The 18,094-nt window shown below is 41.2% G+C and overlaps 1 protein-coding gene across 2 annotated transcripts in view; it reads left to right on the forward strand.

Annotated features, from left to right (window-relative positions):
* The window catches only part of KLHL1 (kelch like family member 1), a 489,325-nt gene that overhangs the window by 457,544 nt on the left and 13,687 nt on the right, over positions 1–18,094 (forward strand). For both annotated transcript variants that reach the window (XM_090024576.1, XM_090024581.1), the window contains one exon: positions 13,966–14,178. In XM_090024576.1, the coding sequence (XP_089880702.1) occupies positions 13,966–14,178 (213 nt within the window). The remainder of the gene's footprint in view (positions 1–13,965; positions 14,179–18,094) is intronic.

Genomic DNA, 18,094 nt, shown 5'->3' on the forward strand with positions numbered 1-18,094 from the left:
CGTAAAGCAGAACATGTAAACAATGTCTTTCTGAATGCTTGGCTAGGATTAGTAAGACTAACTCTTGTCTTTCTGGTTCACATTTTAAGTTAGATTAAGTTGTGTCTGCTGTGTTTTACTGGGCTGTATCTTAGTTTAGGTGAAGATTTTTGGTAGTTCCCTGTTGTTTGCTTTGCAAATTGCTGTGTTCAATACCTTGCTCAGAGAAAGGACTTTTTCTCCATCCAGCTGGTGCCTGGCCCATCCTCCTCTGTTCAAGCAGGGAAGGGTGAGCACCTTATTGCTCATCTCTCTTTCCTCCCCTTTGGCAGTGGCTGGCAGGCACACTCTAGCACCCCCTGGCTTCCTTCCCTTTATCAGGAACCTGAACTCATTCATTTTGTGATCGCTGCTGCCCAAGTTGCCATCCACTACTACATTCTCCACCAATTCTTCCCTGCTTGTGACCAGCAGGTCAAAAACAATATGGCCCTTAATTGGCCTCTCCAACACTTGCACCAGGAAGGTGCAGTCCACTTGCACATGGGCTGCTCATGCACTGATGTAGTGCTCTCCCAGCAGATGTCAAGATGATGGAAGTCCCCAGTGAGAACCAGGGCGTGTTATCCGGAAACTTTTGCTAGCTGTTTGAAGAAAGCCTCAATCACCATATGTCCCTGGTCTGGTAGTCTACAGCAGACACCCACCACAACATCACCGTTGCTGCTCTCTCCTCTGACCCTAGGCCAGAGACTCTTCAACAGGCCTATCTCCAGTTTCATACAGGAGCTCTGAGCATCATCCAGCACTTTTAAATAAAGTGCTACTTCTTCTCCTCATCTTCTCCCCTGCATGTCTTTCCTGAACAATTTATATTTATACATGGCAGTACTCTACTCATGCAAACTGTCACACCAAGTCTCTATTTATTCCAGTCACATTAAAGTTCTGTGACTGTGTGAGCATTTCCAGTTCTTCGTGGCTCTTTCCCAGGCTCTGTGAATTCATGTACAGGCAACTGAGGTAACTAGTTGATTGCTCTGATTTCTTAGGAAGAATGAAAATGCCTCCCTTTTGCCCCCTCCTGCTTGCTCCTCCTCCAGGTCACCCACTTCCCCACTTACCTCAGGGGGTTGGTCTCCATTTTCAGTGAATCTAGTTTAAAGCCCTTCCCACTAGGTTAGCAAGACTGTCTGTGAAGATGCTCTTCCTTCTCTTCATTAGATGGATCCCGTTTCTTCCTAACAGTTCTTCTTGGAACAACATACTATGGTCAAAGAAACTAAAGCTCTGCTAGCTACATTATCTGTGCAGCCATGCATTGATCTGCAGGATGAGTCCACTCCAGCCCAGCCCCTTCCCCTTGATTGGACGCATCAAGGAGAATACCACCTAAGCCACTGTCTCTTTACCCTTGTATCCAGAGCCCTCTCATCCCTTTTGATCTGCTCTGGGTCTCCACAGGCAGTATCATTGGTGTCCACGTGGATAAGCAATATGGGGTAGTAGTCAGAGGGCCGGATGAGTCTCAGTAATCTTTCTGTGTCTCTTGGATCCAGGCTCTGCACAAGCACTAGACCTCCTGAGACAACAGGTCAGGCTGGCACATGGATGCTTCTGCCCCCCTCAAAAAGAAGTCTTCAACAACCACCACTCATCACTACGTCTTGGTGGCAGTGGTCTCAACTTCAGGGAGGCCTGGCCTATCCTCCTTCTCTGTTGCTAGGACTACATATCTGGTCTCCAGGCTAACTGCTGCAGGTGGACATGAAGATTTCTGCTTGGTGCCAGAGGTTACAAGCTTCCAGCTTCCACCTTCCTCTCCATGTCCTTGTCCTTTCCCTTCTCTAGTGCTGCATTTGGCAGTCCTTCATCTAGAGTCCTGGAGGTCTTCTCCAGCACTGAATTAATGAACTGTTCATGGCAGAGGATGCTTTGGAGCCTTGCTGTCTCCTCCTGTAGCTCTGTTTCCTGCTCCTGAGGGGCACCGTGAGGCAGTGCCACTTACATCACAAGCACTCCCCAACTTGGCTGTCACTGGAAGGAACCTGGAAGCCACAGTCTCCACAGCACCAAATCAGGACCTGGGTGGAAATCTCAACAGTGAGCAGTCCTGCCTGGACAGATACCTCACAAGTACAAGCACAGGCATTAGCAGTGGTTCTGGCATTGCAGCATCCTTCAGCCATTTCTCTGGGTCTCTTCATCTACTGCCTCTCTCTTGCAGTCCTTCTTCCAAGCAGACTTTCCCTAGCAAAATCTCCTGTAACCTGGCCTGTTTACTACTCCTTAGTCCTGAAGGGTTACTTTTTCCCTGCTTCCTCTCACCAAGCATTAAGGTTCCCCTTCAAAGATGGAGTTTGTAAACTGACTTTTGAACTGACCTGTGAACTGCTTGCAAACTGCTTCCCTGTTTGGTGCCCCTGTTTGCTTTCTCTCTGGTCACTTGGGGAATTTTCTACTGCAAACAGCTTCCGGCTTCCTTCTTGCTCCCTGGCATTTTTACCCCATCTCTCTTCAATCTTGCTCCCTGGCATTTTTACCCCATCTCTCTTCAATCTTAGCTGCATAAAATCTGTGTTTCAACAAGAGGGGTGAGTAGTGCCTCATAACCCTCTTGACAGGACATTTTCTTGAAAGTGGAAGATGTAGTTTTACTCTCAGGCTTATGAGTTAACGGGTCTAGGTGTCCTGTTGTTGTGCAGGTACTTTAAAGGTAGGCCACTATTGAAAGGTGCATACCTACTATGATTTCTTCCCCCTTTCTCTTCTAGCTGTTTCTTCAACAAAAGAGAAGAGTGAGGTCTGAGTCATCTGTACCCTAAAGAACCATTTGGGTGCTTAAATGCAGGAAGCAGTTCGAGCCTGCAAACCCCAGAGCCTATGAGTGTCTAAATAAGGGATTCAGGAAGGTATATAACTCTGAGGTGGGAAAAGCAATGGAGAGGTGGAATTCCAGTCACAAATGCTTTTCTTTTGTTTTTCTTCTTGGTTGGCATATGCAGACCTCCAGCCAGGGTGCCAGCTGTTGTGAACTGCATTCTGAGGCACCTATCTTTTTCTACTTACTGTATTGTGATTTGCACTACAGTACTGTGTTGTAAGAGTGATGGGAATGGAAATATTTTCCTCAAAAAAGAAATGAAGGAAACAGGTGATCTGCAGTTACAACATAGACTCTTAGAGGAATCAAGATTAGCAACAGGAATATTGGGTGCTAGTTAAGAACAGATTTGATCATGTGAAACATTGCTGCTGCCTGAACATTACAGAATATTCATACCAAAAAAGAGAGCAACAGAAATGAGTTGAAGATGACCACCACAGAGTTAAAAAAAATTCCCCCCCTCCCCCCCCAAATAAAAAAAACCTAGGGCTATAATTCCAAGAATAAATAATATAATAAGCCATGGTTTGAGAAACAGTGTAGAAAACCAACTGAGGACTGCTATGCATCACATTATATGATTATGACAACAGAACTGATATTGATATCTTGTTGTGCAATATAATAAAGCAAAAATAAAACTAAGAGACTAACAAAACAACACAAAAGATAATATTTGTGTGGCAGAGAAGAGGGAGAAGAAACAGAAGTAATGATAATATGAAGGCAGCAACATGTGGAAGGAAGGATACCACAAGTGAGACTAACAGAAAAAAAATACAGCTAGTTTCAAAATATGAAATTGTAGAAAGTTGGAAGGAATGCTTTGATGAGCACCTTAATGGTGAAATAGAAAAAGTGAACATCAAATGGTCATTTCCAAGATAAACCATTTGTTGAAGAATCAAGTTTTGAACAGATCCAAAAAGCTTTTAAAACATTGAGGAGCAACAAACCACAAAGTGTTGTTCCAAGTGAATAGTTTATCTGAGATAGGAAAAAGCTAACGTTTTGTAAACTAGTTCTTTTTAAAATGTGCAAGTAGAATGAAATTATAATTTCCTTTTTCCTTTCTTTATGTTTTTAATGAGGCAAAGTGGAATGTAGCAACTACTGTGATGTCTCTCTCTTCACTGTGGTCTACAAAATCCTACTTATATATACTTATTTCTTATATAAACATAACAGTAGGGAAATATCTATCCAAGTTCCAGAAAGATGGGTCCAGTTCATTGGTTATTTGAAAAAAGATGGGAATGCAATCAGAATACATACAATAACTTTTTATGTATTTTTAAGTGTGTGATTTGATTATTACACAATGCCCATTGGGTCACAGGGAAATAATTTGAAATTTCTTCAAAAATTTTATAATCCCACAAGTATGTATTCTTATGGCTCAAAAGCTAGAGGAAAAACAGGGAATGCCAAATTCTGAGTATGCAGTGGTGGGGATAAATTTAATTTCTTATGCTGTGCTGATGACTTGGCTGTCATAGTCAATAGAGAAGATATGGTACAAAAGAGGTTGGAGTCTTAAAACATGAAGAAAGATTTGACTTAATACCAATGAAAATGAAAGTAAATATGTGGCTATAAGCCCATGAGAAAATATGGAACAAACAGTTGATATATAACTGTTGATAGCATGTTACCTTAAAAACCTAGGGGAGTTAATTACTAATAAGAATTGGGTGAGGGAGAAAATTAAGGCATGATAAAAGAGCAAGAATGCATATTACTTTTTCTTTGCTAAGAATTCTAAGCTCTAAACAACTACTGAAAAAGACCAAGTCGCATATACATAAGGTCATTGTAGTGCCTATTGTTTTATATAGATGTGAAGTCTAGGCAGTTATTAAAAGAAAAGAAACTTGACACATATTCCATACAAAATAAAGTATTAAGATAAATTTGGGGGCTGGTACGTAAGAATGATGTATAAAGAAGTAATTTTGAGAGCTCTATGGAGAACAAAATGTGGCTAATAGAATAAACCCACAAGGTGGAATTCTATTTCCCATTGTTTATTTAAATGGCAGTTTTATAGTTTCATCCCCAGGTATTTTTCTCTGCTATAAAGATGTAAACATACGCACATAGACTGAATTAATTTGGGTTAAAACATGGAAAGTCTCTCCTCCTTTGGCATCTAACACCCATTACTCACGGCTTTCTAGTCAACTAAATTTTTATGATTTAGACTCCCGTGTGCACCACAAGGAGCTCATGTACTGTTGTATACTTGTCTGGCCAGTGTGAGTTTACAATGCATGTTCAGTCTATGCTTACACATCAACATGGCAACAATTAAATGCACAAAGGGAAATAAAATCCACTCCTCCATTCCCTGCGATCTTATTCAGCTAGGGTTATGGGGAACTAAATGCTTCTTGGTCTATCCAGGCTATGTACAGGCATTCCATTTCTACATGGAGAATTGCAAACTATCTACCAAAAGGCATTTAGGTCCCCATCACCAGAGATAAGAAAATTATCCCTTTGTCTTCTCTTTGGTTAGTCATGAGGTCAAACAACATGAAAGGGATAATAATGAAAACTACCTAAAGACTCTGAATTTGAATTGCAGGCAACAGGAAAAAATATCCTCTTGACAAAAAATGATAGCGGCAAATTGTGTGATTCTCCAGAGAGTAATAGTCATATTTTATTCTCATTTGGTCAGCTTTACCAGCTGTGTACCAACTGTTAGCAGTGTCCATGATGTGTATTTTCCTGCTAGTTACAATCAAGTCTGGAAGTGTCTATGACAGAAGAATAGAGACAATATTTCTTCAGCTTCTCAGTCCTATCTGAGAGTCCTCTTACCACTTACAGCATGTTTTGCAGTTGTTTGGGCACTCTCACTCAAAAGTCGTTACTTGTGTTTAGCATCAATCCAAACCAATGGTACTGAGCATATTACAAGTAACTAAAATGTCAGGGGAGTAAATACAGGAAAAACATGCTTGCCATCCTCCATGCCCTTGTGTACTTCTCGAGCACAGTGAGGTTCCAATAGAACTGATAAATGAGTTGTGGAAATCAAATTTAAAAAAAAAGTGGAATACACTGTATTGCTACAATGCAATCTTGTTTAAAGATGTTTACTATTACATATAACTAGCTATTACTGATCACAGTAAACACAATAAAAATTTGAAGCAAGCTGGTCTTGGAAGTTTGCTTTTTCTGGGTTTTATTTGTTTGTTCCTTTCTTTGCCTTCTTTTTTTCTCTCTTTTTTAAAAATTTAATAATTGCTGACAAAAGTTAGCTGGAGCCAAAAAGGCTGTCTGGAACTTCTGTGAGAAACATGCAAACAACATTAAGCTGTCTCCTTAGGGCATCTCACTACTTCTTTCCTTTCACCTTCTGAATGTCTGGGTTCTATTTATATTCTAATGTTTCAATAGCTGCCTCAAGCATTTATTAAAATAGAAGAGGGAACAATAGGGTTGCTTAAGCATCCTCCCAGAAACAGCAGTTTCTGTGCATAGTCTTGGAAAACTCAATATGAGTCAAGAGAAAGTCAACAGGAACAGAGCAGAACTTTCAGGCCAGGAAAAACAAGGGAAGAAAGCACCTAATTATATGGCTTTATTTTCAAAAGTGTTGAGCACCCAATAAAAGCCATTCTTTTAGTTGGAAGGATTAAGTACTTCACACTGTTCAAAAGTGGGCTGATTATTAGGCACATAAATCCAGATTTGTGAGCCTAATTTAACATCTTAAATTTGAATATCTTGATCTTGAATTTTTTTTAAGCAGATCATCATTTACATTGATTCACTCCTTTGGCTTCTTTTTTAACAGTGGAAGGGTGTCTGTCAGTCAGTACCTCAATGTTTCATGGGCTCACTGAAGATTTAGTGACAGATTTATGCTGCCTTATTCAGGACACCAGCTTCAATGCCAATGAAACATAACAGCAAATACCCATTTAACTAGCTCTGAATTCACGAAGCATTTAGGACAATAAAAGCTTCCAAATGAATAATTGCTTCACTGCAGGGAACTTTTGCATCCTAAATTGCTCAGTGCTTGGACTAGCCTGTGTTTCTATTAGTTAATCTCCAGGAGCCCTGAACAGGCAACAGACCTGGACAGGAGTCATAGAAGAAATGTAGGCAGCGTGGTAACATTTGGAGAGCAAAATGGGAACTATTTCCTCCTGGGAACCATTAAAAAGGAAGAAAACAATTTTTATTTGCCTGTAGTTAGTTACAAATGGAACTGAAATTCATTAAACAGTATCTATATTACTTTGTTTTTAAAATAGTTCTTGGAAGTTTCCCAAGACTACCCATGTAAATCAACCCTCACTATGTATTATTTATCACATACTATGATGAAGAAAACCAATGTATAGTATTTGCATGTTTGATTCCTTGAGCATACCATTCACTAGGCATGCCAGTTTTAGGCATGGATCAAAATCTGCTAGAATTCAACTAAGATTCTAGAATAGGGGCAGGTAATGATTTCAGCTGGATGCCTGCTTAACAAGTTTTGGCGAGCTGTCGAGGGCCACATGGGTAGCCCCACACCTTGACAGGTGCCTCACCTCTGGGTGGTTGTCTTGGGACCAGAAGTCCCACCCCCTAACCCTTGACCTTTGCTACTAGAAGTCCTGTTCCTTGCCCCTAGAAATACTCTTTTTGGCAAAGGGGGTGCTGTTTGGGAACAAGAAAAAAGCAAATTATATTCTAAAGTCAAAGATCTACTACAACATACATTAATTTGGTTTTAAAAAATATTTTTGTCTTGATTTACATGTGTTTTCCTGTTTTGTATATTGTGGGAGGGGTGTGGGTGGTATGGGTGGGTGGGTAGAGGGTTTATGGGCAGCTGTGGGTGTGTGTATGTGGGGTATCAGGGAAGGTGTGGGAGTGTGTGTGGGATTTGTTGGGGGTGGATAGGTGTCATGGGTGTGGGTGGGTATGGGGTTTGAGGGGCTGGGTGTGTGTATGTGGGGTGGGGAGGCATGGGTGTGGGTGTGTGGATATGTGGGTGGGTATGGGGTTTGTAGGATATGGGGTTTGTCAAGGGGCTGTGAGTGTGTGAGGGAGTCAGGGAGTGTGCTTGGGGGTTGTGGGTGTGTGGGGTGCAGGGTGATTGTGTGGGGCATACAATGTGGAAAGATGGTGGTTGTAGTGTAGTGCTAAGCATGTTGGGAACTGCAGTATTGGCATTCTTGAAGACTCTCAAAACCACCGCTGCTTTCCCCCACCCGCCTTCCTAACACTGCTTCCCTCTTGCATCTACCTACCCACCCCCTGCTGCTTTTACCTCCCACCTGCTTGACCACCCACCATTGCTTTTCCCCAAACACCTACTCACTGCTTCCACACTACACAGTTCCCAGCTGGCTCCTGCTGCACCATGCAGTCTTAGCCATGCAGCAAGGAACTGGCATAGAGCCAGCCAAGAATCTCAGGGGAGAGGCTGGCTTCTGCTGCACTGGCAGGGAGAGTGGGGAGCTTGTCTGTCTCCATAGAGCCCCTGCCAGCCTGGGGTCCACGCTCCTGCTGCCTTGCTCTGGGCCTCCACCAGCACAGGCCCCACTCTTCTGTCCCATGCTCCAAACTAGCTGTTGCTGCGCTCCTGCCCACTTCCTCACTACTACTCCCCCTGACCCACTGCTTGCTGCTGCTGCCACCACCATTTCCCCACCTTCCTGCTGCTGCTACTTCCCCTTCCCCTGCACCCACCCACTTGCTGCTCCAGTAGTGCAAAGTTACCAGCTGCATAGCTGGTACTGCACAACGCAGCACAAGCCAGTGCAGCCCCTGCAGACTGGAGGTGATTGCCACTGGTCCTCTCCCCCTCTATTCTTATCTGACTGCCCTTTCAGGTGGAGGGAGGCAGGGAGCAACCCCAGTGTCACCAGGCCAAAAGTCTCTGCTAGGAGGCTTGACAGAGCCAGTCAAGCCTTGGTGCTGCTGCCCCTGGGTCCTGCTGCCACCTCCACCTAGGTCCTGGCTCTACTGGTGCCTCATCAGCTTAAACACGCAGCTACAGATAAATAATAACTAATTAAAAAAAAAAATTAGGGACCCCATGGACTAGATAGAAAGGCCTGTCTGGCTAGATTTGGCCGGCAGACCATACTTTTCCCACCCCCGTTTTAGAAAAACAAGGTAATACTTATGGTAGTTTGTAGAGATATTCTCTTAAAGCACAATAGGTTCAATTTATCATCTGTAGTGCAAATTTAATCTTTGAAGTACCCATATCTACTACAAGTTCTATACTCCTTCCATATGTGAACTTTCCATTGATATCAACAAGAGATCCTTATGGACAATAAGTAAGGATCTATCTATTTATCTACACTGGAAGTGCGCTGGAGAGTGGCTCCTTTAACTTTGTTCTTTTGGCCATGTTTCTGTCTCCCCCACCACTGAGGGACCCCAATGGTCTTCCACTCACTGTTCACTCCTGATTGTCCAGGAGGCAAAAAACAGTTTTAAATATGCTGCAGTTTTTGCAGCCACCAGGGCTTCTCAGCCAATCAGTGGTGGCGTGGGGTGTGTGAAAAAATGAACAAGATTACAGGAGCAGATGCACCGCATCCTTCGAGCGTGACTTAGTTGTATCCTTGGTAATGAGCACAAAGTATGCCACCTTAAAAGATCAGAAACCAGTGTGATGGTTCTATTCTGTTATTGGGAAAATGTTTTATGTTTTTGTTAGATGTCAATATTTCACAATTTGTGAGTATGTATATAGTTTCAGTGACTTTCACATAGTTAGGGCGACCATAAATCCCAGTTTAGCCAGGATGGTCCCAGATTATGGAGGCTGGTCCCAGCTGTCTGGTGAAAAATAAAATGAGTGTCCTGGAAATGCAAGGGCACATGTAGTCTGGAGGGGAGGTGGAGCAACATGAATTGGCATGGCACACCAAGCAGTCAGGCAGGAAGACACCGCAGCCCTGCCCTGACCTCTGCCTGCAGCAGTGCTGCTGACTTCGGAAAGTGAGGTGGGGGTAGAAGGGCAGTGTCCCAGATGTCCCAGATTTCCTTATGATCAGCAGGGATCTTGTTTTCTGTGATAAAAATAATCCTCAATTTTTGGATTAAAAAAAAGTAACACACATTAATTATGTGATTAAAATAAAACACCACTAACATAGAGATATATAGCAGTGTTTCATTTTAATCATGTAAAAATGTGGATTTGGGGTTATTTTTTTCTATCTGAAAATTGGAGATTTTTTTAAATCATAGAAAATCGGGATCTTTCATCACTGTTGACTGCTCACCTCTTCCCCAAACTATACTGCCGGGTGCAGTAGTCTGGAAGTTGACCTTGTCTATGAAGACTGAAGTGAAAGAGGCATTGAATACTTCAGCCCTTTCTGCATCCTCTGTTACTAGGTTGCCTCCCCACTCCCCGCCCCCTTATTCAGTAAGGGAAAACACTTTTCCTGATCTTCTTCTTGTTAATGATGTAGAAACCCTTCTTGTTATCTTGCACATCCCTTGCTAGTTGCAACTCCAGTCACATTTTGGTCTTCCTGACTTTATCCCTGGATGCCAGAGCAATACTCTCATACCCCTTCCTCATTGTTTGTTCAAGTCTCCACTTATAAGCTTCCTTTTGGTGATTTAGTTTACTGAAGAGTTCCCTACTAAGCCAAGCTGGTCTTCTTCTATACTTGTTACTCTTCCTGCACAATGGGATGGTTTGTTCCTACACCCTCAGTAAGGCTTCTTTAAAGCACAGCCAACTCTTCTGGACTCCTCTCACCCTCAGACTGGCTTCCCAGGGGATCCTGCCCGTGAGTTCCCAGAGAGAGTCAAAGTCCACTTTTCTGAAATCCAGGATCCTTATTCTTCTGCTGTCCTTTTTGTCTTTTGTCAGGATCCTGAACTCAATTATCCCATGGTCACTGCTGCTCAAATTGCCATCCACTTCTGCATCCTCCACCAATTCTTCCCTGTTTGTGAGCAGGAGGTCAAGAAGGGCATGGCCCCTAGTTGGCTGCTCCAGCACTTGTACTAGGAAGTTGTCCTCAAGGCTCTCACAAAATGTCCTTTATTGCCTGTACACTGCTGTGTTGCCTTCCTAGCAGATTTCAGGGTGATTGAAGTCTCCCAGGAGAACCAGGACCTGTTATTGGGAAACTTCTGCAAGCTGTTTGAAAAAAGCCTCAACTACCACTTCCTCCTCATCTGGTGGTTTATAGCAGACCTTCACCACAACATCACCCTTGTTGCTCTTTCTTCTAACCTTAATCCAGAGACTCTCAACAGGTCTATGTCTACCTTCATACTGGAGCTCTGAGAGATCATATGGCTCTTTTACATAAAGTGCAACTCCTCCTCCTCTTCTCCCCTGCCTGTACTTCCTGAACAGTTTATGGCCATCCTTGACAGTGCTCCAGTCATGCAAGCTGTCCCACCAAGTCTCTGTTTTCCAATCATGTCATATTTCTGTGCCTGTGCAAGGACTTCCAATTCTTCCTGATTGTTTCCCAAGCTCTGTGAAATCATGTACAGGCTCCTGTGGTAACTAGTCAATTGCCCTGATTCTCAGGAAGAATGAGAACACCTCCCTTCTTGCCCCTCCTCCTTGCTCTTCCTCCAGGTCACCCACTTCCCTCAGGGGTTTGGTCTCCATGCCATGGCAAACCTAGTTTAAAGCCCTCCTCACTAGGTTAGCAAGCTTGTCTGTGAAGACGATCTTCCTTCTCTTCATTAGATGGAACCCGTTTCTTCCTAACAATGCTTCTTCTTGGAACAACATACTATGGTCAAAGAAACTAAAGCCCTGCTGGCTACATTATCTGTGCAGCCATGCATTGATCTGCAGGATGAGTCCACTCCAGCCCAGCTCCTTCCCCTTGATCAGAAGTATCAAGGAGAATACCACCTGGGCCACTGTCTCTTTACCCTTGCACCCAGAGCCCTCACATCCCTTCTGATTTGCTCTGGGTCTCCACAGGCAGTATCATTGGTGCCCACGTGGATGAGCAATATGGGGTAGTAGTCAGAGGGCTGGATGAGTCTTGGTAATGCCTCAGTGACCTCTTGGATCTGGGCTGTAGGCAAGCAGCAGACTTCCCAAGACTACAGGTCAGGTTTGCAGGTGGATCCCTCTACCTCACCATCTACTGCCACCTGTCACTTCTTCTTGGTGGCAGTGCTTTGATCCTCTAACAAGAAGCCTCCTTTTTGCCTGCCCCAATACCATAAAGCCTCCCACTGCACATAGCAAGGGTTTCTTGCCTGTTCTGCCAGCCCCTCCTTGGGGTATTCGTTCCCTGTTCTCTGGCACCCTGGTCACCTGGGGAGTCTTCTTTTATACCCTGCTGGGCCTGGACTGGCTCTGCTCCCTTGTTAGGGCTTCTGTCAGGCACAGGCAGCAATCACTCAGGGCACCTATACACAGACACTGAGGTTGCTGCAATGTGCTGTACTTATAGTACATCAGAGCAGACTCTATTAATCAAGTCTTCTGGAGTGTGGTATTACCATGCTCCAGCAGTTTCCAGTGTCATGTATATCAGTATCCCTGTGCTGAAAAATGGTGGTGGGGGCACATTAAATGAAGTTTGTCTGATGAGCTTGAGTTAAAGTTCTCCTGCTGCCATTTTTCAGTGTAAGGATGCTGATATACATCACACTTTGGGAGCTTTAATTAGAGCAGCTCTCAGAGCCCCGCTAATTAAAGTGCCCCCTGCCTCCCAGAACACATGTATAAGAGCCCTCAGCAATCAGCAATCACTCAGTTAACAACACTCCCAGCACGCAACATGCAAACAGCCCACCAAACCAACACTCAGCAAATCAAAGGCACAGGCAGCTCTGGATCACTTACCTTCCCTAGACAGAATCTGGTGCCTGGTACCTGGCTTCTCTTCCCCTTCCCCTTCCTCTTCTTGCTCCCAGCAAACTGTCTACAAAGTACTTGCCCTGTTTGCTACCGCTGTTCACTGGCTCAGTAATGGGGTCTGGAACTCCTATTAGCATGCAATATATTTATCATATAATAAAGATTATTATATCTCTATGTTTAGATGCTCTGCTTTACCCTGCTGCACTTAGAAGGAATGTTTTCTATAGAATGAGTCCTTACACTGAATGCAGCACCTGTAGGCAGTTAATTAACTAGTTATAGAAAATTGTATGTGGCACATATCAGTCTCAGTAAATAACTTCTATGCAATTTGTAAATGGAGGTATCATTTTAATCAAGATTCATTACAGCTGCATGAACCAGTTGCAGTAAACAATTCATTTAAGTTACTCTTTCTTTTTTTCTGTTTGTGCGTTATCTTTGTGCAGACATGTTTTTAAGGATATTTGATACTCAAAATAATTCCTCAAATGAGTTATGCAAATATATTTCAGCCTTTACAAGTAGTATCTCAAATAGTCACAATTCATAATCTTACTATTCAATCTGCATGATTATTCTCCTGAATCAGGTAATATTGCTTTTACTTTCTTACGTAGTAATTTCTAAACTGCTCACAGCAGCCTTTACTTTTATTATGATTCAAAAATCTGTTTAACCCCATTGTATTGTAAGACTCTAAGATCTTCTAAAATCTTTACAATAATGCTTATTCAGATCTATTATTTCTGACCTTCTATTTTGCATCTAGTTTCATCCATTGTTCAGCCTATCCCTAGTGTTATTTGGCTCAGATAACTAATAATAATTTAGCACCTTTCCTTTTCTGCACATTTATACCTCTGATCCCACAAGTGGAGAATAGCAGTAATAGTGCAGCAAATTCTTATGAGATTGTTTATAAACAAGGAGAAAGAAAGTATCTTTTGGTAGCATGCATTTTTATTTGAAAATTAAAATGCCACTTGCCCAACCAGAAAATGACTTCCATTCCACTGAGACAAACAGAAAGTGTAACATGAATTTGACAATAGATATGACATTGATTAATTCTGAATGAGTGAGATTTCTGTGAGTGTCAAATTTGACAAGCTTTCTTCTCCTGCCCCTTACTTTTGAGATTACAGGTGAGAAAAGGAAAAAGATCCTCCTAATCTATAATTTTCTTGTCTGAATTCTTCTTGCACTGACATTTTTGTTTTTATGTGTGTTTTGTTTTCTTTTTTTTAAGGTTATATTCAGTTGGAGGTCGGGATGGAAGTTCCTGTTTGAGTTCAATGGAATATTATGATCCTCACACAAATAAGTGGAATATGTGTGCACCCATGTGCAAGAGAAGAGGAGGTGTAGGTGTTGCCACATGTGATGGCTTTCTCTATGCAATTGGAGGCCATGATGCTCCTGCTTCTAACCACTGTTCCAGACTGCTCGATTATGTAGAAAGGTATCCACTGAGTGTATAATTGTATGTACAATTTTGGAACATGTGATAGCTGCCTGTATCCTAATACAATAAGTTCCTAATTACTGATCATTCTTTCAGAGGAAGTTTTTTTTTTAAGTTAATCAGCTAAATGATGACTGAAAATAACCAGATGTTACTAACCACATAAAAATAATTATTTAATAGTGTCAGGATAACCTGTTTCCATGATAACTGTCACATAGAAATTAGATTACAGGAAAAAAATGCCTGAGTTTGCTTTGTCACTAAAACTACAAATGAACGCAGGTGCATAAAAGGAAAATAAAGCCTGTTTACTTTTCAGAGAGGAAAATCCAGGTCTAAGTCATAAACATTTTTTCATTGCAAAGACAACAGTAAGAAACTCTGTACTACCATACTGTGTTTAGATGTATAGAACAATTTTTAGAATATAACCAGGCAACTATAAAAAGTTTTAAAGTGATGCATATGCAGTTTACAGGGCTGTAGTTCCTTCACCAGGGCTGCAATTTCTTGAGATATCAATAGGGGTGAATTTCAGTCAATCCAAATCTGCATTTTTGGTGGAAAAGTGGTTGTGGCCAGTATTTTTCCTTTGATCTATGATAAAAAGAGGATGGAAGAAGAAAGTAGAGCATGTAGAGGCTCCCAATAATTCCAGGAAGAGAAGTAGATATGAACATTTGGCCCAAGCATTTACCTTGTCCTAATTAAATAGTAAAGTAGTGAGTGTAAAGCAGATGAAATACTTCTTGCACTTCTAACATCTTTCTTGAAAGGAACTGCTTTGTTTTATAATTTGTGCATTAGAGATTAGTCTGATCAAGATTAACTGTCCATCTCATATGAATTTTACTTATTCCCTTCTTCCTCAACTGAATTTTATCCTTAGAAAAGTCAATGCAAATGTAAATGTGACTTAAGGCAGAATTTACAACTTTATATAAAAATGAACACTTTTTTTTCAGAAGCCAGAATTTATATCAAGGGGGAAGTAAGGGAAAATTCTGGCATTCTGTTTAAATCATATTTCCTGCTAGACTCAGTGAAGGACTTAGACATCTGCAAGGTAGGCATTACAATGCATAAGATCTAAGTATGTGATCCCTGGGTGAAATTCCAAACAGCATGCTAGGTGTGTAGGTCCTTTTACAATGAATTGTTGAATTAGAAGTTTCATAATCAGTTCTATATCAGCCAATTGTGTAGCAAATATGAAATACATGAGTGTCTCTGAAATCTATTCCTCTGAGGAACCTAGGTACCTCAAACCACTCAGGACCCTTAGCTTCAGATCCCCCCACAGGAGTAGGTATCTCTAAGCATTCTTTCAAAAAACTGAGCTGGATTCACAGTGATCATGTAAACATATCATAATGAATAAGAGAACTTGCTCCAGAAGTAGGAGCCCTGACTTCTAAGTCCCCCTCAGCCTATGGGTTTAAATACACTTTCCAGGAAAGTACCCTACCACCACCTATTGGCTAGACAGGGATGAGGGCATCCTACAAGTTCCTGTTGAAATTTAGTTAGTAGATAGGAAGGAATGCAAGAGTTTGGGGCAAAAACAGACCATGCAAGATTGAATTTAACCCTGTAGGCCATTGAGATAAATAGTCCCTTGGGATGGAGGAAGCCATGAGCTCTGCACCAAATGCTGTATATGCACTTTGCATTGACTATACAATGGTACTAGAAATCTAGAGAACTTTAAAAGCAATTAGGGTGGATCTTAGTAAGTTAGGTGTTTGCAGGAGTGGGATGGTTTACATGACTGGAGTAGGGTCATAGATGGGTGTAGCTTGTTCAGGAAGCATAGATATGGGGAAAAAGGAGGAGATGTCTCCCTGTATATAAGGGCAATATATACATGTTCTGAGGTGTAGTACTAAGTGGAAGGTAGGCCTTTACCTAGAAAAAGTAGGACTGTTGAAAACCTATAGGTAAGTTCAGAAGGGAGAACAGGGGAGATGTCATGGTAGACATCTACTACAGGCCACCAAACCAGGAGGAAAAGGTGCATGAGGCCTTTGCACAACTGATGTAAGCTTCCAAATCACAGGACTTGGTTTTAATGAAAGGCTTTAATTATCCCTCGTGTACTGTTAAACATCTGAAGCAAATTTGCAGACAGCACCAAATTGGATGGAGTTGCAGATACTCCATGGGGTAGGGTTAAGATCCAGAATGACCTGCATAGACTGGAGAAACATTCTGCAATTAATCAGACGAGATTCAACAAGGACAGATGAAAAGTTCTGCACTTGGGATGTAATGATTGAATGCACAGTGTTATTATCAGAGATCTCGGTTTTCTCTGATAAAAAAAATCCCCAGTTCCCAGTTTTAGGATTAAAAAACAAACAAACCCCACATCCACATTTTTCTGTGATTAAAGTGAAACACCACTAATATGTGTGTGTATGTGTGTGTGTGTATGTGTTGTAGTAGTAGTAGTAGTAGTGTTTCATTTTAATCATGGAAAAATGTGGATTTTGTGTTTTTTTATATCTGAAAATTGGGGGTCTTTTTTTTATTAGAAAAAACAAGGATCTGTAGTTATTAAGTTACTGCACAGTTAGCGTCTCATGTAGATATACCCAGTGATCACAAAATCTTGATCTCCTTACTTATATGCATAGTCCTAATTAAATTAGTAGGTACAGTAGTAAACTGAAGAAAATTTGGACCCAAATGCATTTAGCCATTGAGAACAGTTTAACTAAGTTGAAAGTAAAGACCGTTAATTGTGCTAACACCAATTATTATGAACTGAAAAGTAGTTGAAAGCAATGCCACTAAACCTGTTGAAATATTTAGTAAAAATGCTTGATAAATTGCCAACTTTTAGATAAAATACATGGGCTCTAGTACAAGCCATGTAATTTGCTTATTAGAAAATATAATGGATAGAAATGCTTAACAGAGATGCATTAGTGCCCTAAACCCTTGTATATAACAGTATAGGCTCAAGTCTTGTTTTGTTGACTTGTACAACACTTTTATGCTCTTCTCAGTTTATGGTGAAAAGAAAAGAAAAGAAACCAGGCTTATTTGAATTATGATACAGTTGATCCAATTTGTAACAGGAAGAATATATAATAATACCTGATTGCAAGGGCTTGAAAGCAATGCTTGAAATCTGTTATTTTCATAGACACTTGTTTTGTCAGAAGTCATAAAATTCATAGGAATAGGGTTGGAAGTTATCTAATCCAGCCCCTTGATCATTCCTGACTAAACCATCCCAGCCAAAGGTCTGTCTAACCTCCTCTTGAAAAAATTCAGTGGTGGTGATACCACAATTTTTCTCCTTATTTTTCTCCCATTCATCCTTATCTCCAAACTTAATTTCCTCCGCTGACACTTAAGTCCTTTGCTCCTAGCCTTGTCCCTTACAGTCACAGAGTAAAGCTCTGTTTATCCTTTCTCTAATTGCTCTTCAAGTATTTGAAGACTGTTGTTATTTTTATGAAGTATTTCAATAGCACTGGTTAAATAAAGTTAGTTATTGTGCATGTTTCATTCTTGGAAATATACATTCTTTTAAAGGTTTCTAATTGTTTTAAAATGTTGTTTAACAAGAGTTTTATTAAAACTCACAGCATTGTCTTAATAACTGTTGAATTAGGGTATAAAATGTTACAATAATGTTTTATAGGATAGGAAAATTCATGTATAACAAAGACCAAACGATAGTTATTCTGAATGGATTTCTCAAAGACTATATGACTTTTCCTCCAAGTGGATCAGATGCCTCTAGCTGAAAGACATTTTACAACCAGTTTTAGCAAGCTTGCTTTGTATCTTCACCTGCCTGAGGGCAATAAACTTTAATAGACTCTTTGATACAGTACTCTTTCCAATTGCAATGACCAAAGTGAAGAGCTGAAAAAGCAGAAAAACTAAATAT

The sequence above is a fragment of the Crocodylus siamensis genome, chromosome 1 (assembly GCF_052110815.1).
Source record: "Crocodylus siamensis isolate JL-2025a chromosome 1, ASM5211081v1, whole genome shotgun sequence".
Lineage (NCBI taxonomy): Eukaryota > Metazoa > Chordata > Crocodylia > Crocodylidae > Crocodylus > Crocodylus siamensis.